Source organism: Ascaphus truei, chromosome 6, assembly GCF_040206685.1.
Source record: "Ascaphus truei isolate aAscTru1 chromosome 6, aAscTru1.hap1, whole genome shotgun sequence".
Classification (NCBI taxonomy): Eukaryota; Metazoa; Chordata; class Amphibia; order Anura; family Ascaphidae; genus Ascaphus; species Ascaphus truei.
In genome coordinates this window covers 79,737,783-79,765,575 of record NC_134488.1, presented here as the reverse complement: position 1 = coordinate 79,765,575, position 27,793 = coordinate 79,737,783, and the positions used below count along the sequence as shown (strand labels likewise).

General features: G+C 39.7%; 2 protein-coding genes across 3 annotated transcripts in view; one reads left to right on the top strand and one right to left on the bottom strand.

The window, feature by feature from the left end:
- CCDC27 (coiled-coil domain containing 27) overlaps positions 1-7,375 on the bottom strand; it is a 28,324-nt gene extending 20,949 nt beyond the window's left edge. Inside the window, exon 1 of one of the 2 annotated variants that reach the window (XM_075604916.1) lies at positions 7,148-7,375. The gene's annotated coding sequence lies outside the window, so the exon portion shown is untranslated. Of the gene's footprint in view, positions 1-727; positions 784-7,147 lie in introns of those variants that run through there. The other variant, XM_075604917.1, reaches the window with a different exon arrangement.
- Positions 6,064-27,793, top strand: part of LOC142497308 (uncharacterized) — a 34,136-nt gene continuing 12,406 nt past the window's right edge. The window contains exons 1-10 of the mRNA XM_075604919.1: positions 6,064-6,083; positions 9,531-9,668; positions 11,407-11,590; positions 16,781-17,028; positions 18,254-18,428; positions 20,019-20,119; positions 23,169-23,255; positions 24,231-24,359; positions 24,790-24,912; positions 25,007-25,171. Coding sequence (XP_075461034.1) covers positions 11,484-11,590; positions 16,781-17,028; positions 18,254-18,428; positions 20,019-20,119; positions 23,169-23,255; positions 24,231-24,359; positions 24,790-24,912; positions 25,007-25,171 — 1,135 coding nt within the window. The 5' untranslated portion in view covers positions 6,064-6,083; positions 9,531-9,668; positions 11,407-11,483. The remainder of the gene's footprint in view (positions 6,084-9,530; positions 9,669-11,406; positions 11,591-16,780; positions 17,029-18,253; positions 18,429-20,018; positions 20,120-23,168; positions 23,256-24,230; positions 24,360-24,789; positions 24,913-25,006; positions 25,172-27,793) is intronic.

Here is a 27,793-nt window from a genome sequence, read left to right as displayed (position 1 = left end):
TCCCCCCTCTATTCACACAAACACACTCTCTGCAACCCCCTACTGTATATACACAAACACACTCTGCAGTACCCTCAAAACAGTGTGCAGCCCCCCTCCTCTACACCCACAAAACACACTGCAGACCTCCTCCACCCTCTACACTCACAAAACACAGCAGCCCCCCCTCTACACCCACAAAACACACTGCAGACACACACACCAACAAAACAGAATGCTGCCCCCTCTACATCCATAAAACACACACCAGCAGCCCCCCTCTACACCCACTGCAGCCCCCATGTAAACCTACTTCCTCCACCCCCTTCCTCCACCCACAAAACACACTGCAGCCCCCCTCTGCACCTACAAAACACACTGCAGAGATACACACAAATCAACAAAACAGGCTCTGGCACCTCTACATCCACAAAACACACACCAGCAGCCCCCTCTACACTGAAGCCCCCTGTAAACCCACACACTGCAGACACACACCAACAAAACACTCTGCACCCTCCTCCAATCACAAAACACACACTGAAGACACACACACACACACACACACACACACACACACACACTGCAGCTCCCCCTCTACACCAACAAAACACAACAAACAGAAACACACCAAGACTCTGCTGCCCCCTCTACACCCACAAAACACACACCAACAGAAGACACACACGCTAATAAAACACTGCTGCCCCCTTTACACCCACAAAACACACTCAGCAGACACACAAACCTTTCCCTTCACTCTCCTGTGCAGAGATCTCTGAACACAGGGTGGGGGAGGAGTCAAGAGCCTGTGGGGTCTGACCAATCCCCTCCATGTCTTAGAGCTTTACTTAATTCAAACCATCCCCTGCCCTGTCTGAACTTCTAAAGCTGATTGGCTGAAATAAACAGATTGAAAACTGGCATTTTGCAAACTGCTGAAATTCAGGGTATTACTGTGGATAATGCCCTGAATTTTAAGCCAATCAGTGAGCAGGGTTTTCTATAATGCCCTGAATTCAGGGCATTATAGAAAACCCTGCTCACTGATTGGTTAAAATTCCGGGCATTATCCACAGTAATACCCTGAATTTCAGCAGTTTGCAAAATGCAGTTTTCAATCTGTTTATTTCCAGCCAATCAGCTTTCAGAACAGCTCAGACAGGGCAGGGGATTGGTTTGAATTAAGTAAAAGCTCTAAGACATGGCAGGGGATTGGTCAGCCACGGTTTGACTCCTCCCCCTCCCGAGCTGACAGATTTTCTGAGCAGATTCAGTTGAATTGGGGGGTGGGGGAGAGATTGCAAAGAAGTGTGTTGTGTATAGAGGTGCAGTGTGTGTGTGTGTGTGTGTGTGTGTGTGTGTGTGTGTGTGTGTGTGTGGTGTGGAGGCGGGGAGGAGGGGGGTGAAGAGGTGCTGTGTTGTGCTGTTCTATTTAACAATACAAAAGTGTCTATTTATGAAATAAGCCTACATTTAGCCTATAATAGTGTAACCATGCTGTAAAATGGCTGCAGTCATCTCTCCTGCTGACAATAAGGCCTGGTAAGTTATGGGCATGCCAGCAGTAATTATGGAGGTTTGCCCTCATACCCTGGTGAGGTGCCCTATGTATGGATGGGAGTGGTCACATGCTCTGAATCCATAATTAGTGATGTCAGAGTTGTGTCAGCCCCCAGAGGATACATAAGGCACAGTACTGTCAAAAGTTAGGGGTTCAGAAGTTGTTGCTAAGCTGTTGGAGGGTTATGTAATAGTTCTGGAAGGAGTAAAAAGTGATTCTGTTCTAAGTTGCTGATTATGAGACTGTGACTAGGGACCTGGCACAGGGTAGATATCCCTGCGGGGATAGGGAATCCCTACATTAGGAGGACTATACCTTTCAAAGGGAAGTACGGTGAACAATGGAGGGCTAAATACACCCATTGTGGAGGGCAGCTGGCCCACCGTATTCAATAAAGATGTTCCTGATTAAAGACACTCTCGTGTGTAAGTGTGGAATCATTGCACAGAGAGGAGCACCACAGAGGAGTTCCTCACCAGGACCATCCACAAGCTCACGCTGGGATCCTGATGAGGTGGAGGCGCTGCACTGGATCTAGGTAGGACTCAAGCACACTACCTCAGCTGCCTGTCTGGGTTGGCAATCCCCACACAACATCATGCGGGAGACTCAGGAGTCCTGTTGCCAACAGGTGCACCACCAGACATCACACTGTAATGGGGACTGGTTAGACCACAGGGGCCAATATGAGATTGGGTGGGTCAGGCCAGGTCAGAAAATCCGTTACAATAGTAATAATCCCCTCAGAACAGGGCATTATTGGCCAATAATGCCCTGGCTGTGTTAAAGTCTGTTCTTCAGGGATTATTACTTAATTATCTGCTTTCATTCTAATAGTTCTAAAACACTTGGATTAATAAAGCTTTGTTATGAGAAAGAAATGCCTCAAATTGATCTCACTTTTATTCGGGCTACATTACCAATTACATTGTCTTTGGCATAATAAATCTAAGTACATAGTATTATTTCATATTAATGTTATGGAGGCCTGCAATGTGAACCGTTTAGTATGTCTGGGTCTTAGTAACTAGGCAGCAGGCACCTACTGTCATTTGATCAAATTGCGATACAAAGTGTTTATGTTATAAACTGAACGTTAATGAATTTTCTATTTTGCCGCTGCCATAGTAAACTCCTCACCTGCAAAACTCAGTGTACCAACAGCAAAAGAGGCTAGCAGCTATCAGTGACATGATTAATGAATCATCACATACTGTAGAATGTATAACAATTATCTGTATGTAAAAGCATAAGGTTTCAAGCTATAAGTTCTTCATCTTTAGGTAGACCCCAGATCACGGCATTGTTTTTTTTTTAAAGTTTTTTATTTACAGGCAAAGCTTGAATAAATTATGACAAGAAATTGGATATTTAAAACCAGAGCCAGAACATAAAACACAGGGACTGGAGACTGGATGTGCACTGAGCTCTGTCTGTGTTTTATGTTCTGTCTCTGGTTTTAAATATATATTGCCATGCTCAGTAGCACTCCTCTGTGACACTTATATGCTTATATATATGTTGTGGTTATTTTGGGGGTTCTATATGAGCTTGTAGGTGTCCTGTATGTTTTACAATTCTTGTTCAGCTAGTCTTAGCTGATTGGAGGGTGGCAACCTCCTACCTAATTGAAGCTCACCCCCTCCCACATTTAAATGGTTAAAAGCTCAAACCATAGCACCTCCCACTCTCAGTGGAACTTGCTTGCTTGCAGTATGATTGTGACAAATCTAATACAGAGTGCTTTTCCTGGTAATGTACAGGTTAATAAAAGTTTCAGTCAGACTTCGAACTATGCAACTAATTTTGACAGATTTATTATAAATCATTCTTCCTGGTAATGCACAGGTTATTAAGAATTTATATTAGTGTTAGGGACCCTTGAGATGTGGTCTGCCGTGTAGTGGCTCAGGGGCTTACAACAATTTGGCCAAAATGTTAAACTAAAAGACCATTTTATTTAATAGATATCTATACATATATATTTAGGCACTGTACCGTGTATAAGTTTCACTGGATGTGCACTGAGCTCTGTCTGTGTTTTATGTTCTGTCTCTGGTTTTAAATATATATTGCCATGCTCAGTAGCACTCCTCTGTGACACTTATATGCTTATATATATGTTGTGGTTATTTTGGGGGTTCAATATGAGCTTGTAGGTGTCCTGTATGTTTTAAGAAATTGGATACACTGACTCAGTATATGAAGCACAATTTTACATTTATTTGAGGTAAAGAGAAACAGTTAATCTTGTGTCACTTAACATCAAGATATACTGTAGGTAGAAGATAAATCGTATTTGGTAGCAAACATCTAAATGTAGATGTGTTATTAACAAAAAACAAAACCATCCCAAAACTTACTTAGCATTCTTCTTGTTTTAAAATACTACTAAGGGCTTGTCATTACTGTATACAGCTCAAACCATTTATGCATTAGAGGTTTAACAAAATGAATTCCCTAATGAAAATAATGGGGGCCTCCTTTTTATAAGTACGGTGCTGTTCCTTTTCTGGTGCAAAACTAGAAAAAAATTTTTTTTTATATAAATGCCCCAATACTAATCAAAATAAGGTATTGGCCTGAGTACAAGAAAATAATTATTACAGTTTAGATTTCTTCAAATATCAGACAGGCACACTATATTTTTAGAGCATTGAAGATCATTATAGGCCATATTTTCTAAGCTCTGCTAAGACAATGGGATTTTTATGGCCGATTCCCTGCACCTATGATGCCAAAAAAAATTACCTTACTTCCATTGCATACACTGCAGATTAAGAGAATTAAGATAAGGTTAAAAGGCTACCATGGATGCACATCACAAACATATCAATAAATCTGAACCATTGCCAGACTGAATGTGTCAGTGAGATCTTTTATTAGCACGGTAGCTTGTAAAGTTGATGTTGATCTCTAACAAACACCACATGATTCATGTTTAGTGCATTGGAGTAGCAACAACAACACAGCAAAGTCATAATGTAAAAGGAGACAGTAAGTTTGTAGAAACACCCTTTAAAATAATTTACTAAGGAACAAGGGGGAAATGATACTTCAGTATGCTCTGTTACAGAGCAAGATTGGAAAAGATTGGGAGAGAACTGACAGTAAAAAGTAAGAGAAGAGCATGAATCATGAGAGAAGAGAACAAATTATGCATTCAAGTTTTAACCTCTTCCACTTTATTCCAGATTTGATATGCAATGAGAGGCCAACACATGGCTATTGAGAAGACTATAGTATTATTTGGTGTCAACTATACTCCTGACTGTTATACCTATTACTTTTAGAATAACAGTAACAAATGCACCAAATCTGTTAAATTCTGAGACACTGGCACATAATGCTTAGAATAATTAGAATTTAGCACTCAACTTGCTGGATATGCTAGGGCTAGAGCTCCAGTTTGCAATACTCTTCTTGCTGGATATGCTAGGGCTTGATCCTCAGTTTGTAATACTCATCTTGCTGGATATGCTAGGACTTGAGCCTTAGTTTGCAATACTCATCTTGTTGGATATGCTAGGGCTAGAGCTTCAGTTTGCAATACTCTTCTTGCTGGATATGCTAGGGCTTGAGCCTCAATTTGCAATATCCACATTCCCTCCATTTTACTTTTCAAGTTAGTTGTTCTCATTTGGAAAATTCACATGCACTCTTGAAAAAGCCAAGGATGAGATACATGATAATTCCAGCTATGCAAAGTGCCTCTACTAAACTTTAAGTAGTCAGTCTCTCTTTGAACTCAACGAACTAGTGAACTAATGGCCATGGCATGTTTAGTGGGTTAAATACAGGTGATCAACACCATGTTGTAAAGAAACTGACAAGTATTTGGAAAAATGTTGTTCTTCTTATGTTTCCATAATAAATGCATGCTTTGGAGTGTCTTTAGAATCTTTATATAGTCTCATTTTAGATTATTTCTGTAAAGTTTTTTTTATATACACAGGTAAATTATGGAACCAGACTTCTTTTGCCTGTTTTGTTTAATCTACTTAGACAATGGAGAAAAACAGTAATAACCAGATACGATTTCCATTAGCATGGGAACTGAAGAAAATAGAAATGTATTCATTTTTACACAGAAACTAATGTTTTGTCTGCTATGTGGGACTGTCCCTTTAATCCATTTTACATTGAAAGACACTTTCTAGTTCTATGCTTGGCCTAAATGCACTTTAACAATACCAATCAGAAATCCCAATTTTACATTAGAGATTGCCCTATGGTATTTGGAAAGTTTCTGCACATTGGGATTGTAATGCCCAAGGAGAGACATTGATTTATGGGTGGAATGCAGCAGGGTAGACAGCTGAGCAAAAGGATGTAAGGGAGTCAAATTAATACCCTTTCAAGGTGCAGGAATGATAAAATAAGACTTTGCAAGAGCAGAGCTGATGCTCATGAAACCTGCAGAGGAACAGACAACATGGAGTTCTATGGATGGCAGTTGGCAGCACAAAGGGACAGTTAGAGTTTGAATGGGAAGATGGTCAGCTGAAGGGTTAGTTAGAAACAGGACTCACACAGACAGGTGTATAAATTGACAACAGTGTTGTAAATTAATTGTTTAAGGGCCAAGTAGTGCTGAGCCTTCCTCCTGCCTCTCCTTGGGAATGATGGTGAAGGTAAATTGAAATAGATATCTGGAACTGTGGAGCAGGACCCTGCACATTCAGCCTCAGTGGTTATAAGATGGTTACATCAATATTTATGAGGGGCTATCCTCCAAAAATAAGAAATATTTACAGGTTTACTGTAAACTGCATAGATAGTATATTTTTATTATACCCCACTTTCACCTTAAGGAGGAATACCTTGAACACTGACTGCTGCCTAATACCTATTTAACTTTTCTCTTTAGCAAGTTGTTAAGTATGCTTCTTCTAACAGTAATTGTATAACAATAATGACAGCTACTTTATGACAATAAATGACAGCTACTTTATGAATCCTGGTTAGTATACTGACCTATTCTTTATGTTTGCATGAGTGCTGCAGCTGGTTATTCTGCTATTCACATGGTGTACATTTAATCAACTTAATGCTGCAGGGAGATATTATTGTCCCAGCTACTGTAATGAAATGTTTACACCTTTATAGAGCCATAATCATACAAAAAAGTAGGCTACAAGCAAGAGATCTCTCAACTTTAATGTACACCAGATACTTGTAAAAACATGAATTACACCTCTCCATACCCAATAAAGGTATTATAGCTAACGAGCTTAATGACAGATGAGACTACTTTATCATGTAGTTTGCAGTAACATAAACAAATAAATACTCTATAAAATCACCTGTTTTACCAAAAAAGCATACTGTAATATGACTTTACACAGTAGCCTGACATTGATTAAAAACTGAACTAAACCTTAATTTAAAAAGATGAAATACAAAACATCAATTGAAATATATCAAGTTCTTTTAAAAATATACTCATCTTTATGTTATGTGGCACAATTGCTCAATAGTAATAAATAAATAAATACAAATTAGCATCTCTAATTAAGATAAATATTGTAGAAAAAAAAACATTATACTGGTCCTCTCAGACTCCTGCCATATGTATAGGGTGAATATTTCGACATTTCTTACCTTAGTTTATATGCTGGTGCCCAAACACAGCTCTGTTCCGCAGCTCTCCAGGTTTTGCACGAGTTTTCGCTTGGAAGGCAGTGCTAGGTTAGGGACTAGTCACTGGTGTGTTATTGACACAAGCTCGGGATTAGATGGGATGTGCTGGAACACGGACTGGAAGCCGCGCCACTACCAGCTCCAGTCTCTTCATGTGTGGATAGTAATTAGCACGTGTTGCTGGTTTTACATCTCCATACAAATAATGCCTTTTCATTCTTTCACGTGAGGAATGTCAGGGCGGAGCAGGGATTGTCCTGTGGATTTCTGTTGCTAAGAGACTGGTTATTGCGTTCAACAACTAACCATTGTATAGAGAGAAGCTGCTGGGGCTTTACTGTAGGTCAGAATCACTCCCTCTTATAAATGGAACTGTGACAGAGGACAAGTCTTAACTCATATGCAAGTTTAACACCTCTGCTGATAAATGGACCTAAATGCATTGCTCCTACTGGAACCACAATTCCCTTTCCCTCTATACTGTATCTGTCAAGAAACTGTGATTCACATTGATTTACATTGTAGTGTTGTGAACCAACACCAGAACACTTCGTTTCGATAACGCTAAACTTCAATGTGGGATTTATCATTATTGCTGGATTAAACTACATTGAAGTCTAGAGGGTCGTTAATGCTTTCACATGGGAAACGTGACAGTACTGCAAAAACTCGACATTATTCGCAGATTTTAATTGTCGTACAAAAATGTATTTAGAGGTCAAGTCACAAACTTGAAAAGGAAATCCATGAATTCTTATTTCATGATTTATAAATCCCTGCATTTGTAATGGTCTAACTTTAAACTCAATAAATAATCACAATGGCAACACATTTAGCAGCTTTTTATAGTTAGCTAGTTTTAAGTTTAATGTATATGTGTTTTTTTTAAATGGAGTTCCTCGATTAAATATTCCCTTGAAGCTCAATTATTTTTTGTTCAAATAATCGAGATACTGTACATCTGGCAATCATTTTCCAACAATATTAAAATGTCATCACTTCTGCATTATAGAACAATGTATTTGATATATAGTTATTAGACACACAGGTTAAGTTATTTAACACTTTCCCCAAGCCAATTATATCATCATAAACTAGTAAACAAAATCAATGATCAATTTCCAGTTAAAGAGCATGTTGCAGGTACAAAACACAGTGGAAATACTGTCATTCACGCTATCTTAAACACAATCACCTTTGCATGTCTTAACTTCCACAGTGGTACCGAATTCAACTTTTCAGTGTTGATTAAACTGACTCGGTGCTATATGAATTAGAGACTATAATTAAACTCGGGTGCAGATTAGCTGGAGTTCAGCACTAGGGTGCGGACAGCGCCAATAGCCGCTCTTATCAATGCTGGGCACCAGTGTGTTGGAATAATACAGCAGGACTTCTAAGAATCAGAATACTGGGGCAGTTTGAATCCAAACAAAACTGCTGATGTCAGGGACAACTCGACCAGATCTGCTGTGTTTATCGACGGGGTCTGTGAAATAGGAAGTATGGTCTTACCAATTTTCCCCAAGCATGTGAAATGCTTAGAGGCTGTGTCATTGTTTTGATGGCTTTCTTTAAGGCTGCAGGTGAAACCAAAACATTCATACAAGGTAAGGTGGTTTATTGTCACAATTACTTTATAAGGAGACGGGAAGATTTCTCTTTTGTTTCTCCCAGATACATATGTGTGTTTGTGTGTGTGTGTGTGTGTGCGCACATATGAACTGGACACCATTTATTATTTGTTCATATGACTTTACAGCAGTTTCTAACGGCATTAAAGCGGATACAATAGGCATTAAGCTTAATTATAGGAAAAATAAGTCTTGAAGGAATAATTAAGCTCGGTTTCTTATGGAGTTGTTATAAAGGTCTTTGTTGCCTGAAGGTTCAAATACATCAATCATGTACTGTATGGCAACAGTGATTAAGTAAACCTTCAAGTAAATTGGGGCATATATATATATATGTGTATATATATATATATATATATATATATATATATATATATATATATATATATATATATATATATATATATACACATACACATACACATACACATACACATACACATACACATACACATACACACACACACACACACACACACACACACACTATTTTGCATTCTTACAAACTGCAGGCATTATAAATTACAGTATTGCTTTGTCCTTTTTGGATTGTGCTACAAAATACAGATATATAATCCTGCAAATTAAAGATTATGATTTAACTAATCGTGAGTATCAATATTGTAAATTAAACATTTCTAAGAAAATAGCTCATGAGGATTTGGACAATGTCAAACTTCGAATCAATAACAGAAACTATCTCTTTTCAGATCCATATTACCTGGAATGCAGGTCTCTGGGGATAAAATGCCATCAAAAAGCAATTTGTCAACTAGATCAAGTTACCAAAACTTTCTTTTGTGAATGTTTGCCAGGATATGTGGGGGATGGTCTAGACTACTGTCAAGGCAAGTATATAACTCTACTTAAAATGAAGAGCTGGCCATATACTAAGGGATACATCTAATAAATATGGTGTTAGGGTGGACAACTTCTTATATTGGTTTAAAACTTGAGTTTTGCTGAAAAGCAATATGACCTGTACTTTTATGCCATTGAATTAATAGCAGCATTGGAAGTAGAAAATCCATTGTAAATGTGCTTAGAACTCATCTAAGATCACTGCAACTGTGACATCCTTTTATCCCCCCCCCAAAAAAACCCTGTGTGTGTATATATATATATATATATATATATATATATATATATATATATATATATATATATATATATATTATATATATATATATATATATATATATATATATATATATATATATATATATATATATTATATTTCTTAGAAATGATATGTTCTCTTTTTTAGAATTTGCTGTTGTCCTACATCTAAATAACTTTGAACTTTTTTAAAATCCTATATTTGTTGCGTAACAGAAAATAGAGATTTTATTGCAAAAATATGAGAATCAGGCAGAGTGAGGCGTCTAATTTAAAGACGTGCTTTTGGCAACAGTGTTATAATAACAGTGCAATATATAAAAATTAATTTATAATTTGCTACATGATACACTGATAAAGCGGCACGGTGTACTACAACATATCATTTCAGCTTTGCTACAGATTTGGGTCACAGTAGTATGTTTTTTTATATGTGTGTCAACTACATACTATATTCATAAAGCACAAAATGGTTATATAAATTCAACAGATAGACATTCTGGCCCATATTTATTAAGCAGTGCTATACTATAAGACACCTGCTGGCACCTGTAAGTGACCTTATGAACCATTTGTCTGAATGAGCCTTAGGGCTGGGACCCGCTGCGCCCGGCGGCCGCGTGGGCGTTCCCCCCCAGCAGGGGAATCCTTCTGAGCCGGTCCCAGTCCCCCCTCGCTTCACGGCTCACAACGTGTTGTGACACGTCAACCGCCAGGGGATGCAAGAAAATTGTGATCCCGAGCGGTGACGCGTCACGTGGTGCGCTGATGAGCCTATCAGCGGCGGGGGCGGGAGCTGTCAGACAGCTTCCTACACAAGGTAGGGGGTGGTGTTGTGTGTGTGTTTGTGTAGGGCATTTGTGGGGGAAGGGGGAGGGAGCGGGAGCTGCTTACCTTCCAGCAGCCCGCAGCAGCTCCCTCCTGCAACCCGGGAGCCCGAGTCCGTGAAGGGAGGGGGGGAGTAGCAGTTCCCTCCGCTCAAACCACGCCCTCCTCCTGCTCCGGCTCCCAGCTCCCTACAGACCGCATATCGCGGTCTGTGCCTGTCAGCGTGCCGCCTGTCTGCAGTGCGGGCGCGCTGACTGAGGGAGTGGGGCCTTAGGCTACAACCCCAGTTACTGCATGCATGCGTGCGTCAGAGCGCCCGGTGGCACATACACCAGTTTCAGCCGCGATCTGTGTTCTAGCGGTTGTGATGGGGCGCTCATCCAGAGAAGAGCAGGGGGAGCAAAGACAAGATCGCGCACACACACAGACTGGGGCCGGCCCCATAGAGGGCCATCTCTTTGTTCGCCCCACGCACGCCATAGCGCGCGCGGTCGCTATCACTGGGACCGAGGCCATAAGGTGTCTTCTGGCACCTGAGAATGTCTTATGGAATAAAACCGTGTAGTAAATATGGGCCTCTGCTTTTTTTCTCTGTAATTAATGTGAATAATGAATTTTTATTTCTGTGGTCTTTTTAAGAGCCGAGTGTTAAAGTTACAGTATCGAATACATCAGTGTGCTCTGGCATTGGGCAGCAAGTCTGTGTCTTAACAAGAATGCCTGGAGACGAAGCTGTTTTGAGTGTGTCTATCAAAGGGAACTTCAGTCAAGACCAGATTACATGGTATAAATTTTACTCATCCCAGGGGCCTGACTATAACAGGTATGTTCAAAAAAAAAAAAAAAGTAATATCTTCCTTGCATAATTAGGAAATCCCAAGACTATTCAAAGAATAAATTCTTTGAATATTTCCCAGAGCATCAATAATGAAATTATTAGGCTGCGTTTATAGTGCCGGCAACAGTAACAGCGATGCAACGTCGCTTCAAAACAAATGTATTGAAGCCGTCTCCTGCACTTATAGTAAGCGCAACGCGATGGCGTGACGGATTGGTCGCGGTCGTCGGCAGTCAGGTCAATTTGATTTTTCCAGCGACCGCAGCGTGACGTCACCGTCGCTGTCGCCGGCGACGGCACTAAAAGCGCAGCCTAAGGTTAACACTAATATAGCCAATTGTGTAACTGTAAGTCTCTTTGTGGTATATTCTTTACATTTGTAAGATTAGTGTGGCAATGTTTTATAAAATAATTGATACATATAATCAGGGCCTCCAACAGAAATCTTGGGGGGGAGCATGCCACCCCCTCCCTCCATCCCCCAACCCCCCTACCATGAAAAAATAAATTAGGTCGCAACTTTTCCTTAAATATTTTATTGTTATTGGAATACTGTAAAAAAACATTACAATGCAATCTGTTTATTTTAATATTTTTTTTAAAAATGGGCCTGGGGGCGTGGAATTAAGTACAGGCCTGGGGGGGGGGGTTAAGTATGGGCTTGGGGGAGGGTGGTAAGTATGGGCCGGGGTGGGGGCTGAGTATGGGCCTGGGGGGGCTTAGTATGGGCCTGGGAGGGGCTGAGTATGGGCCTGGGGGGTGGCTGTATGGGCCTGGGGGGAGAGGGGTTGGAGTATGGGCCAGGGGGGGTAGAGCATGGGCCAGGGGGGGTAGAGCATGGGCCAGGGCGGGTAGAATATAGGCCAGGGGGGTAGAGTATGGCCAGGGGGGTAAAGTATGGGCCAGGGGGTTAGAATATGGTCCTTGGGGGGGTTGAGTATGGTCCTGGTGGGGTCGAGTATGGGCCAGGGGGGTAGAGTATGGCCCTGGGGAGGTTGAGAATGGGCCTGGGGAGTGTTACGTATGGGCCTGGGGGAAGGGGTGTTAAGTATGGGCCTGAGGGGCGTGGGGGGGGGGGGGTTACGTATTACAGTATAAGAATTACAGTGCCTCTTCAACAGCCGCAAGGGGGCCGTTGATTGGTCCACGAGGGGAGCCTTCAACTGGCACATGTGGGGAGGCTTCAACAAGCCTGAGGAAGGGGGAGGTGAGTCTACAATCGGCCTGCGGGGGGGCCTTCAATCGGCCCGTGAGGGGGGTGTTCAACCAACTATGGTACTACTACTAGGTCCCGGGGGGGTGTTTGTTTTGGGGGGAAGGCACATGGAGGAGCCTGCAGCACCACTACCGGCAACAACAGATGGGCAACAGAGGAGGGCCCTGCTGACGCCCGTGGTGGACAGGACATGACGCCGGTAGGTAGGGCCCGGGGGTGTTGGGTGCCTGTGCGGCTCAGTTAGGGCCTGGTGGTGTTTGGTTCTGAGGGGACAACTGATGCTAGAGGCTCAGATAGCGCCGGTGGGGGGGATGTTGCTTTTGGAGGGGGGAGGCTGCAGCCTGCTGTAGCCTGCTGTAGCCCTACTGGCAACAGAGGAGGACCCTGCAGACGGCCCGTGGTGCATGGGACAGAATGCTGGTAGGGTGGGAGGGGGGTGATCACTCACAGTCCGGTAGGGCCTGGGGGGGGGAGATTACTCACAGTCCGGTAGGACCCGGATCAGTGTGGGGGGGGAGATCATTCGCAGTCTGGTGGGGCCCGGGGGGTGGGGGAGATCACTCACGGTCTGGTAGGGCCCTGGGGGGGAGGAGATCACTCGCAGTCTGGTAGGGCCTGGGGGGTGGGGGAGAACACTCACGGTCCAGTAAGGCCGGGGGGGGGGGGGCGTGGAGGAGATCACTCACAGTGACACACACACGACACACAAATATATACTGAAACAGGAACAGACATTAAAGAGACTAACACAGGGTATACACACAACAGTACAGGGAAATACAGTACAGTTAGGTATTTACGTACGCATGTAGTTCGAATAAGCAGCTGCACAGCCGGGAAGATTCAAAAATGTTTCTCCCGCTTGTGCAGTTGCTTATATCAGCTGCGAGTCCCCTCCCATGAGGAAGGCCCTGATTGGCTCTCCAATCCTTGCTGCTATTTACCAAGCATTTCAGAAGTTTTTTCTGACACACAGTGCCACCGACAGTGACATGTTACCAGCAGCAGGGCCCGTGCCCCTTGACTCACCGGGCCGGGACACCAACCCCGGCTGTCACGCCCTGTCGGCGGCCCTGCATACAATACATGGAAGAATATGTATATTGCAAATGACAGTTTGTTTGGGCAATGTCCTTCTTCTTCCATGTTGCATCAACTCCTTTGCAGCAAGAGAGGCTTTACAAAGTATATATTGTATTATAGACCTTTGCGCAGAAGTTAAACATTCTTATTGAAATATAGAATGAGAACAAATATAACTGAATGCTACATACAGCTATATCAGCGGATGCTCTAAAGCAGGGGTGGACAACATTTTTTTTAAAGGCGTGCCAATACATTTTTGGGTGGGCCACTGTCCTACTGCCCCCCCCTTTCCTCTACTCAATTTCCTCCCCACCTACTCTCTTACTAATTCCCCCCTCCTCTCTCACTTAATCCACCCCCTCCTCCTCTCTCACTCAATCTCCCCTAAGAATTTTACCTTGGGGGGAAAGGGATGGAGGCCCCCAGTCCCACAGCAGAGGGGAGTTGGGGCACCATGGGCAGTTGCAGAAGTTGGGCCTAATTTCTGAATGGACCTAACTTCCGGCACATGACTTGAGAGGGCCCCTGCAGCTCCCAAACAGTGGAGCTTCCATCCACGAAGCGACTGATCATCATGTGGGCTTTTCCAAATGCCATTGTGGGCCTCGGGTTTGCCACCCCTGCTCTAAACTTTATACAATTCCAGCAATTTTTTTCTATGTCAACCGGAGTTGCAAATTTTAACATGTGAATAGATTTAAGAAATACTAATTATTGTCAGAACATATATAAATGAACATACTGTATGCTAAATATTATTTATATGGCATATTATGTGTTTTATCCATTGGTGATTTAAGTTCTTATATTTTTATTTGCAAATAGCAGAGCAAACTGTCAAAATAAATTGGAATTTTTTCACTGTCAATCATGCAATCCCATGTTTTCTTTAACTTTTTGGAAGGGTATACCTTCACATTGCGGCCCCTCTTACACATGCTTTCATGTTTTTAAGTGGACAAAAATCCCTGTCACCTGGGATTAAAATAGAAGATGAAATAGCAACCATAATCTGTGATAAACTAGCAATACTCATAACTAAAACTAGTAAATCTTGCACCTTGATCAACAATTTGAACGGTCTTACTAATGAGGTAATCAGTTCTGGAGGGAATAGTAAACATACAGAACACCTACAAGCTCATATTGAACCCTCAAAATACCCACAACATATATATAAGCATATAAATTTCACAGAGGAGTGCTACTGAGCATGGCAATATATATATTTAAAACCAGAGACATAACATAAAACACAGACAAAGCTCAGTGCACATCCAGAAAAACTTATATACGGTACAGTGCCTAAATATACATGTATAAATAACTAATAAATAAAATGGTCTTTTAGTTTAACATTTTGGCCAAATTGTTGTAAGCCCTTGAGCCAACTGCACGACAGACCACGTTTCAAGGGTCCCTACACTAATATAGATTTTTAATAACCTGTGCATTGCCAGGAAGAATGATTTATAATAAATCTGTCAATATAAGTTGCAAAAGTTCTAAGTCTGATTGAAGCTTTTATTAACCTGTACATTACCAGGAAAAGCACTCTGTAATAGATTTGTCACAATCACACTGCATGCAGGCAAGTTCCCCTGATAGTTGGAGATGCCATGGAGTGAGCTTTTAACCATTTAAATGTGGGAGGGAGTGAGCTTCAATTGGATAGGAGGTTGCCACCCTCCAATCAGCCAAGACTAGCTGAACAAGAATTATAAAACATACAGAACACCTACAAGCTCATATTGAACCCCCAAAATACCCACAACATATATATAAGCATATAAGTTTCACAGAGGAGTGCTACTGAGCATGGCAATATATATATTTAAAACCAGAGACATAACATAAAACACAGACAAAGCTCAGTGCACATCCAGAAAAACGTATATACGGTACAGTGCCTAAATATACATGTATAAATAACTAATAAATAAAATGGTCTTTTAGTTTAACATTTTGGCCAAATTGTTGTAAGCCCTTGAGCCAACTACACGGCAGACCACGTTTCAAGGGTCCCTACACTAATATAGATTCTTAATAACCTGTGCATTGCCAGGAAGAATGATTTATAATAAATCTGTCAAAATTAGTTGCATAGTTCTAAGTCTGTTGAAGCTTTTATTAACCTGTACATTACCAGGAAAAGCACTATGTAATAGATTTGTCACAATCACACTGCATGCAGGCAAGTTCCCCTGATAGTTAGAGTCTTGGCTGATTGGAGGGTGGCAACCTCCTATCCAATTGAAGCTCACTCCCTCCCACATTTAAATGGTTAAAAGCTCACTCCATGGCATCTCCAACTATCAGGGGACTTAGAACTTTTGCAACTTATATTGACAGATTTATTATAAATCATTCTTCCTAGCAATGCACAGGTTATTAAGAATCTATATTAGTGTTAGGGACCCTTGAAACGTGGTCTGCCGTGTAGTTGGCTCAAGGGCTTACAACAATTTGGCCAAAATGTTAAACTAAAAGACCATTTTATTTATTAGTTATTTATACATCTATATTTAGGCACTGTACCGTATATAAGTTTTTCTGGATGTGCACTGAGCTTTGTCTGTGTTTTATGTTATGTCTCTGGTTTTAAATTGGGAATAGTAAACCGCAATTATCCAATTTTGGTATTAACACAATACAACCTCCTGTCAAAATGCTGGGATAGGACCTCGTTTTGTCCTTTTCTGTCTTGGGGGTATGCATGTTTCTGTACTACTTTGATATGGGGGAGAGTGTTCAGTTACATTATAAATGTAACTAAGATGTTTCAATTAATTAGGAAAATATAACTTGATCAATAAATTGTATAGAATGCAAATAGAATGGCTCTACATAGTAAAAAGTCCCTTTTGTCTTAGTTATAGGAGACGATTGTCACCTCCTGCTGACCCGATTCCAGAAATAGGCCTAGTGAAACACAGTCTGACTCTGAAGCTCTACTATTTAAATGAGGATGACTTTTACCCAAATAAGTTTTGGGTTGAGATGAAACCAAATAAGTTACCTGAGAGGATGATAAACATCGAGCCCTATGGTTTAACAGGGTTCGAAAAATTAAATCCCTCACCGTTAAGATATTTCTTTGTACTGGAAAGAATGCCATTAGGTAAGAAATTAAAGTTAGAAACCCTGGTCAACTATAAATGCAATGCAAGAACGGTAAGTTCATGTACACATTTTATATAGTAATATTCTCAAATACAAGGTTGTGATGAGCACAAAAAGCCAGTTAATGAAATGTGTGTCTTAATGTTCAAGAATTAACATCGAGTCTAAAAATGTAAAAATAATCTGTCAATCATGTTTTTTACATTTGACACAAATCTCTAAGCTTGATAGATTTACAATTTGTAATCTGCCACATTTAATGTACTAAAAAGGGAGAAAAAACCTATTTGAAGCAATCACTGACACATGCCATTAAAGGAGAAGTTCATGCAATATTCTACATGTGTTTTTTTTTTTAAATAAATCAGTTCTGTAGTATTAGATAATACTTACTACATTTTTTTAAATTCCACTCCTATGCAACTTTTAATGAGTTTTAATATAATAATAATTTTTTTAATTTCTATACTAGGTTTTAACATACTTTCCTAGCAGTGCAAGATCTTCGTAACACTTTCTTGTTTGGGATCATGTGTTGCCAATATTCCCAGCAGTTTGAGCTGCAAACAGTAACAATAGATAATGTTACCATAGTAATATAACAATACATTGTAGCTGCTGGGTTACACTGACTGAAGGATTTATTGAAACTGAAAGACAGCCATTTAGTGAACCCTAGGAAGCAGAATCTTTGCTGATCGGTCGATAGCTTAGGTAATTAGTTTTCAATAAAGGTTATCAAAGGCGTGTACAGTAATTTGCATATGTTGAATTTTCATGTGAATGTCTATGTGGCTCTATTGCTTTACCTTATTATAATTTTTTTTTTTTTAGTAAATAGTAGTTTATTAATTCATTGGTTGATGTATTTTTAGCATTTTAATAAACAGAAAAAATTCCCTATGATGTCAAATTATTTATTGCATAAACCAAATCATATATGCAATATTTAAACTAAACTACATGTAAAACATACATGAACTAATACTTAAAGAAGTACCTTACATATTGATTTTTCCTTTTTACTAATCTTGCTGAATGTATTTTCCAAAATATTGTGATTCTTTTTTCTTTAAAACCCCCCCCCCCCCCAGAAACTGTAGTAGAACTACTATTGTATTGTGGGTTTCACCAGATGCAAAATGGTTTAAAAAAAATAGGTCCTGTTTTCTTAATTGAATATAATCATATTGGTAATCACCGTTTTTTTATTTCTGTTCAAGGTGTTGGTGAGTTTTTGGAAGGGGATACAGTTGTCATTGAACTTACTCATGAATTCAACACCACCCTCTCCAGCTTTGTTCAGTGGATTAAGGAGCCCGATGATCTGACATTGTGTGGAAACAGATCAACAATTATTGCCAATGATACTGTCGGCATTCAGATTAAAGGAATAAAGTATGGTTTTGCTCGCACAATTATAAGTCATCATTTTTCTTTCCTTTTTAGAAAATAAACAATAAAGCACAGTCATCTCTACAAATGGAACTGGAGTGTACAGTGGAACATAATACATTTCATTTTGCGCTTTATGTCATTTGATAGAAAACCCTTATTTTGAGTAAATTAAATGATTTACATTTTTTTCTACCAGCCAAATATTTTACCAGCAAAAAAATACGTTGAGAGTTACCTCCCGTTTTCAAGTATGTCCTGCATACAGAATAATAAGTTGACACCTCTTTAAGTTACATTTACAAACATGTTTAAAGTAGGAAACAGCAGAGGTCACGTGCCAGCAGGAGCACACACTATTGTGTCTGCATTAGCCTGGTGCGAAAAAGAGGCCGGGGTTAACGCGTTATTGTACCTGCTAGCGCATGCCAGCGGGTAAAATAATGTCTGCTACATCTGTATGTATATATAATCACAATAGATGGGCCCCCAACGAAACAACACTATAATAGAGTGGTGTAAAAAAAGCCAGTAGACTACATGGAAAACTATATAATGCTAAACGTACTATGCACTCACCGATGCTTCAGAGTTTATTGTAGTCCAATCCATGTTTCGGCACCAGCAGGGTGTTATAATGACAGATGTATTACCTGGAAACACATTATCTCCTTCTAGCTCTTATTTCTTTGTGCCCATTCCTTAATCTTATGGAAACATTTAACTGAGTATAGAAACTCCAACATATGTTTTGAATGAAGGATTCAAAACTCTTGAATTTTTCCCAGAAAAGTAATGTCAAATATAAAATGAACTTTGTTTATGCATCCTCAGTATTGCTTAGGATATGTTTCATATTGCTGAGCACATAGCAATGTACACTATTGGGCCTTTATTTGTCCACTGTAATTTGTGGATTATATATCCAAAATCAGTGATACTTTAGGGATTATTTTATCATAGTTTCCCCAGTTGCAAAACTATTGCCACGTTTTCAAACAATAGTTTTTATGATAAATCCGTTATGTTTTGCACTAGTTTAGCAACACATCACAAAATTATCTCCAGTGGGTTAAAAAATTTCTCTGATTTGACTTTATTAAAGCAATATCCAAATGAAAAAAACACACCATCTGAATGTATAAACTCTTAGCAATACAATACTTTAAATGTATTTTAAAAAAGCCATATACAGGTAGTTTGTACATCAGCAGACATAACATCAGCTTCTAAAATATATGTAAGATAAACTGGAAAATATGCAATTACATTTTTAGAGTTGTGTACTTTGTATTATGGTAAACAAACAAAGGTGGTTAGTCATTAGAATGTGATAGTGCCGATCGTGGCACTATTGCACAGAAACTCCTAGTGATGCCAATGGGAATTTGCTTGGGACAGTGCCCCATTCTGCACTATAGCAGTTAAATGAGTAACCCTCTTAGTTGGAAGGATATCTGCAAAGTTTCTGCTTCCTATTTTCTTTTATTATGCAATATACCATTCCATAATTATTTCTCTTAAATAAAACTGAAGAACAACATTTATTACTTCTGAATCTTGCGTGAAACAGCACTTGTCCTTTATTTTCAGTAATAGAAATTTTGGTTATATCCGAGCTGTTATCTATGACTTTACTCCACTGATCCCGGGCAGGATAATGATAGCACAAAGACTGTTCCTCTTGAAGAAAGGTATATATTTCTCTTTACAAGACACTTAACTAAAGGTACCTGTCATGATAATATCATGAGATAGTAAATATTTGAATCAATCTAATAATTCAGGGGTTAATGGGGTTATAGATTGTCTTAAAAATACAACAAATGACAGGTCAAGACCTTTCCTGTGTCTGTGCTGATCTACAAAGAGAGCTTAAAGCTTATTTGAGGGGGATATTACTGATGGCCCACTAAAAGTGAAATGAGTGTAGTTTAGAAGGCTATCAATGATAGCCAGATCCTGGGCTGTCAGCCTCAAAGAAAATGGTAACATTCTTGAAACCAACTGCGCATCACAGGGAGAGGTGACAAACATTTCACCACTTAGTTGGAGGACTTTATTAAAAATTAGGATATCATGAGATGACACCTATTCTTTATAATAATAGGTAAATATTTGGCCCTTTTGCAATAAGGCAAATCAAATCATACCAAACTCTTCATGATTAAGTGGTGCCAAAACAGATATCTGCTCTCATGCAGAAATAGATGTTACGCTGTCAAATTTTATATGTAGGCGTGTGCACAGAAATAACAGTGAAAATGGCATCAGTCTAAGTATTAGAGAAATTAAGATATGAGGTCTTTCGTATTTTTAGGCAGGCTTTAAAGAACCAGAAATTTAGTTTTTTTTCTTCTAAGTCGTAAAATTTTCAACCCAGTAGACGATTTATGTCTTATGTGTGTGTCAATGCAAGAAGTTCTGGGCATAAATGTTGGCAAGTTTTAGAAAATCAGAATTCAACAGAGGTGTGTTTTTGGATCAGAACACGTGAATTCTCTTCTATTCCAGTGACCTCACTGGGTCAGGACCTATGGTAGCATACTGTATAGGGATTTCTGTTTGTTTTATTCCTTTATTTTAAGAACCTTATCTGCATTTATTGTAGCTGTATGTTCTTGTAATAATCTTTTTGTGTAATCTAAGCACTGTCTTTTTGTATATTAAAGCCAAACTTTAATAAGTGATGCTTTGGGCTGTGATTGAACTGGTTTCACGCTCTGTAGAGAGTTAAGTAAATTTTCAGACACATTTTTCCACAACAGATTTTGGTTTGTTAAGTGCACAGTTTTTCTTTAATAAACAGGACCCTGAGACTCTGCACATTTAGTTGATATTTCTTGGGTGGTGGCAGCGTATAGATATGATTGCAATTGAGTAAGGGGAAAATATTAACTCATTGAAAGTACTTTGCACAGGAGGAAGGTGATGGACCAATTCCAGCACCCACAAGGATGATCACTATTTAGACCTGGTCTTTACTAAAAAGTGTTACCTTTCTAGTTTCTCTATCTAGAAAAACAAAATGAAAGATTCCTGCGCTCCTACCAAAATGGCTAAAATAAAATAGTTATCTCATGAATAAGGGTTATTTAGTTAAACCCTTTGGCCGAAGCGTTATAAGCCTGCAGCCAACATCAAGCCATAACCGAATGCAGGTACCTACATTGAATATATGTAATCATTGTCCCATGGACTGGTGAAAAATGGGAGAAAGCCCTGAAGGGGTTAAATAAAGCATATGCTTTTGAGAGCAGTGCAATTAAAATCTGACTAAATCCAGTTATCATAGTTACCTTACTATGTGGGTGCACAAATTCCCTGGTGTGAATATAATACAACTTACATATATTGCTCTTTCTGTCAGCCTTATACATTCACTTACTCTTGGAGGGCGATGTGCAGACTGACACTGAAGTGTAATATACCTGTACTAATTGGAAAATTGGTAGGGGCTCTTTCCTGAAGGGAGGAGACATACACCTCTAAGGAAATGCTATGTAAAGCAGATGAGCCACTCAACCTACCCCTATGACGTTTCAGTGACACTATAAGAAAATGACCTTATAGAGTATGCAGCAAGGAAAAGGATTCATGAGATTACTATTTTATTTTAGCCTAATTGGTAGGAGCGCAGGAATCTTTTTTTTTTTGTGTAAGGCCTATCTTTTTACCACCAGCAAACTTCTATAGGGAGGAGTGCGGTAATAAGTAGTCTTTCACAAATATTAGGCCATCCTTCTCTCCAGACCTTCGCTCTATTAACCTCTCTGCTCTGGCATCTACCCTGAACATTGATCTCTCTTATCTCCTTCCTCTGAACCTGACAATCTTGTCTACTCTTACAACACTATCCTCTCTTTTTCAGTTGATCTGTATCCCCCCTCTCGGCTCTGACATACCCGTCTATCAAAACCACGGCTGTGGCTAAATTCACAAACGCTCCCTCCACATTTGCACTCACACCTCTGTGCACCTATGGAGGAAATCTCACACTCATGCTGATTTTCTACATTATAAATTTATCCTCTCCTGTTCTAACTCTGCTCTCTCTAAGGCCAAACAACAACACTACTACTCCTCACTTATCAACACTCACAAATCCAATCCATGCCATCTTCTATCTTCATTTGACTCCCCCCTCCACCCTTCACCTCCCACTTCCCATCCTTCCTTCAATTCTGCTCAAGCCTGCTTCCACCTATTACTCCTTCCAGTCTTGACTCCTTTTCTCCTGTTAGAGATTGGAGGTTTCTAAGTTGATGGTCTCTTCTCCCACTACCACATATCCTCTCGATCCTATATATTAACAGGAATTATACAGTGTTTGATGTTAGCGCATTCCTCTTACATGATACACCTGTGCTAATATTCTTTGCAAAAAACATGACTTACCTTTAAGGAGAGAGAAAACCAGCACAGAAAACCTTCAGTAACACAAGCTGCACATTTCTTAATACATATACCTGCTCCAATATGCTTCAAAGAGAGGGATCTATTTCCCACATGAATTTAGCCCCATGACACCCAGGGGACCTGTTTTGTTGGCTCCTTTGGGCAGCAAAGGACTTAGCTATTTCTCTATATACTCTAAACAGTGCTATGGGAATCTGGAATGAAGCCATTTTGAAAAAGTAATTTAGTTTTCTTCAAATATTATGGTATAAATACAACCTAACATCAGGGAAGGGTGGAACATTATATTGATTTATCAGCTGCTTACTTTCCTATTTTTTTTAGATATCAGTAAAGTTTGTAATGGAGAAAGAAGTGAGAGGAATTGCCACTGTAATCCTGGCTTTGTTGGAAATGGCATACACTGTATTGGTAAATATTACTAACTTAATATTTCAAACATTGAATAGAACAAGGGTTTAGTAACCTGTCCTAACACTTAAACTACATAAAACGGCATATATCCTTACTCCTTTTAGTAAGCTCTTAGAGTTCTACTGGGAATGTTTAAATGGTATAATAAATTGTTTGGATGCCACTGTTAACTTATCAGTCTAAATAAAAGGCTTATATAATTTGCTATTACGTATCTTGTTATACTCATAGTATTATATATATATATATATATATCACATGATAGTTATTGCTAGTTATTTCAATATCATGAGACTTATACCAGCGGTGCGCAAACTGTGGGGCGCGACCCCCAGGGGGGGCGCAAGACTACCGACGGGGGGCGCGGGGTTTACAGAGGCCCCGCGCGCTTCCCGAAGGCACTTAAATTAAGTGCCGGGGGAGCTGCAGGGCCTCTGCAAACCTAACTTACCGTGGCTCCGGCGGCTTCCTCCTGCGTCACCATGGCAACGCGGCGTCAAAATGACGCTGCGAGGTCATGTGACGTCACGTTGCTATGGCAACGTGACGTCATTACGCCGGAGCGCGGGTAAGTTGGGGTTGGGGGGGGCGCGGGAGTGAGGGGACAGCCGGCAGGGGGGCGCAGGGAAAAAAGTTTGCGCCCCCCTGACTTATACCATAGATTCATATTTTGCCATGGGATGAGAAAGTCCCTTTAATGGAGTTGCTCTAATCCATTTGATTATTTTTAAGACTGAGATTTATCACTTTGGCCAGATGTACAATAGATTAAGATTTATTCTCCATTTATGTCTTTTTATTACTTATAAACCTTTGACAGGAAAATGGGCAGACTATGTGAGCCAAGTGGTTATATCAGTTCTATGTTTCTATGATAGCTACAGTAGTTGGTATACATGAACATTAGATTAAATGATATGATGTTTCTTTGTCATTCTTTATCTAACATATGTTTTTACCTTTCCTTTAAAGACATTGATGAGTGTGTACAAGGGATGCCTTTGAAGTGCCTGCCCGAGACCACTTGTATTAACACCTATGGATCATATATTTGCAAGTGTCCTTATGGGTTTGAAGGAGACGGACTGTATAGTTGCATAGGTACAGTAAAATCTCAAACAAGTTGTTCCTTATTTCCAGTGAAAACGAATTATACCTGGGAACCTAAAGATTTGGCACATAATCTGGATTTCAGCTCTAGTGTTGCTAAGGTTTAGCACATTTTAGTAATTCTAGGCCTTAGTGTTTAATTGTTGCAAGATTAACTAATATTAAACTGAGTTCCTAAGTCATTGAAATAAAAACACATCTTTTCCACACGTAATAAGCATATAAGATTTCAACAGTTATACCCTCGATTTAGAACTGGTACCTAATTGAAGACTTTTTTTTGCAAAAGTTATAAAGGAGCTGTGATTTCTAAGGAGATTACCTATTTAAACAGATATACAGATAGATATATAATTCGATATAATGATATAAATTATATTCATTAGAAATGACCGATATTCAAGAGGCATTTTCATTTTAGACATTGATGAGTGTGCCAGGAAGATTGATAATTGCAACAAGAATGCAACTTGTGTGAACACACTGGGCAGCTATGTTTGTATGTGTAAAAGTGGCTTCATTGGAGATGGAACCAAATGTACAGGTAAGTTGCAAACCTTTCATTTAGATTTGGTGGGGATATAAGCTGTCAGTACTGGAGGCTATGTAGGATCTCATCCATTGTTTCTCATTGCTAGCCAGAAGCATGTGGACTCCATGGTCTCCTTGGTCTATTTGTAGTGGAACCTGTGGCTTTGAGCAACAGATGCGAATCCGAATGTGCACCCACCCTGAGAGTGGGATGCGATGTAAAGGCCCTTCTACAGATCTGAAGCCGTGTCCTGTGACAAGTCCCTGCCCCGGTGAGTCTGCCTTGTAGAATTGAACACACTACACCTTTCTGACCTGGATTGCTACTAGCAAAAAAGTAAATACAGTACCTTTTAACTTAGATTGTCTTTGTCCTTTAGAGATAATATTAGACTTTTACTATTAGAAGGTTCTCTCTGATCCACAGTTATAAACATGATATATATGCCACACTTGTTAGTACACTAAAACCTATTGCTGTGCGAGAACACAACTTTTCTCTATAAATATTTATTCATTTCTATGATTTTGTTCATTTACTATAGTTGTGTATGCTATCAAAAGAGAACGAATAAAACATTTGTTATGTGCATATATAAATCTCTTTTTAATTCTAAAAGTAATTCTAATTCCGTTTAATCTAACTATTAAGGATGGGCCCCTTCACAGGTGTTTTGGTTCTAAAAGAAAATGAATGTTTCGGTTTGCCGGAACTCAATTGGTTTTGGATTTTGAAAAATGATGGTAGAAAACTGAAGATAAGCAGTACTTTTTTTGTAAATTGTAAGAAAAATTAGCAACATTTTTGCCTTTTTGTAACTTTTTTTGCTAAAGTTTGCAGGTTTTTTCAGAGGTTTAAAGTTTGTGAATTTTAGATTTCAAATATGCAAACGTGCCCATCTTTACTTACTTTATAAGTAAGGGTTTATTTTTATGTGGCGCAGGAACTTAGTTTCTTTTTCAGAACCTCAGTTCTAGCTTCAGATCCAGGTTAAGGAAAATTCCTATAAAATGCTCCACTTTAGCTTGATGTTATTGAGCTGGCTATGAAGCCAGCGTATGGTCACCCTACAACCAATCAGTAAAATACATCTTATCTGTGACATAGTTGCCTATTCAAGTAGCTTCGATAAGTGACTTATCGAGCATTTTGGGCACTTCTGGAATGAGTTTTCATGTGTAGCTATTCAGAAAGCTTTGATAGCATACCAAACTCACTTGAGAAGTGCTTCTCCCCGATCGGTCTCATTCCCGCTCAGACAAACCGTGCGGGAGCTCAAAAAATGGTCAAACTAGCATTTCTTGAAATATCAAGCTATTCTAGTAGCTCCCTAGATTCACATCACGGCTGCAACTTGCAAGCAACTCACAGGTTCTCATCTCGCCACCTCAAGGGTAGCAAGATGGGATCCGCGATGTGACTCTGAAGAAAAAAATTATTCTTACTACATCGGCTTGAAGCCGGGGGTCTCCTGAGCTGCTCCGTATTAATAGCAGCTCTAGAGACCACTTGCTTCCAATCTATGTAATAAGAATACATTTACAGGCAGCTTCATTACCTTAGCAGCTAACCGATAAGGTAATAAATTGGTTAAATACCAGTGCCCGTTTTTTGGGTGTAGAGGGGTTGGGTGAAGGTGGTATTTGGCCCATGAAGGGTGTTTATGCCTACCAGGAGGATTATGGGAGGAGTTAACCCCTTCATTACCTTTGCCGTTAAGACCGCTAAGGTAATGAAGGGGTTAACCCCTCCTGCTACCCGCCCGGTAGGTATAAACACCCATCATGGGCCAAATACCATATTCACCAACCCCCTCTACTCCCAGTAAACATTAAAACACAATACAAACACCAATACTAGTCACTACACCCATTGATTGCCAGTGTGTATACCTATGCCCTTAATGGGAGCAAAAATAACCCCAATAGCAATTAATGGGCACTCTACTATCCAGACCCTGTACCGCCAACAACACCCTCCTATCACATACAGTACACTGATGGGCAAAATACCTATGATCCAGATCTGGATAATAGCTCATTTGCCCATTCAAAATAAAACATTATCCAGCCAGCATAAAGTAAATTAAAGTTGTACTTACCCCTTCCAGGATGAAGACCACCCTTATCCTCATCACCATCCTCCGTGGGCAGCAACATTAAAATAAAAACAAACTACAGGTCACTAACCCCTTAATTACCTTTGCAGTTAGTAATTGCTATAGTAATTAAGGGGTTAACCCCCCAATACTCACTGTTAGGCCTAACCACCCTCCCTGGGGCAACTACCCCTATCCCCTCTACCCCCATCACCACACATACAAATGAGCAAAGGCACTAGTATCCAAAAATGGCTAACAGCACGTTTGCCCATTTGTTTGCAAAAGAAATGCATAATAAAATAACATTGGCATAACAGTACACTTGCCAATAAACCCATTGATTCTGACTGGGGTAAACCATGCCCACAATATGGCATGGATTATCGCAATGACAATGAATGGGCAACCTATAAAAAAAGAACCACAAAATAAAACAAATGATATTTAAATAAAAAGAAGCATTGGACAATGAACCAATTGATTGTGACTCTGGTAAACCATGCCCACAATATGGGCATGGATTGCCACAATCGCAATGAATGGGTAAGCTAAAAAAAAAAAAAAAGAACATAACAAAAAATACAGTACATAACAATTAAATAAAAACAAGCATTTGCCAAAACATGCATTGATTGTCACTGTGCTTACCTATACCTATACCCAGATAAGCACAATGCCAGTCAATCGGCAACCTAAAAAATAAAACACAATTAAATAAAGACAATCAATGTGTTTCTTGCCTTTGCCGAGATTCACCCTCGACCTACTGCAGCACCAACTGTTAAACCATGA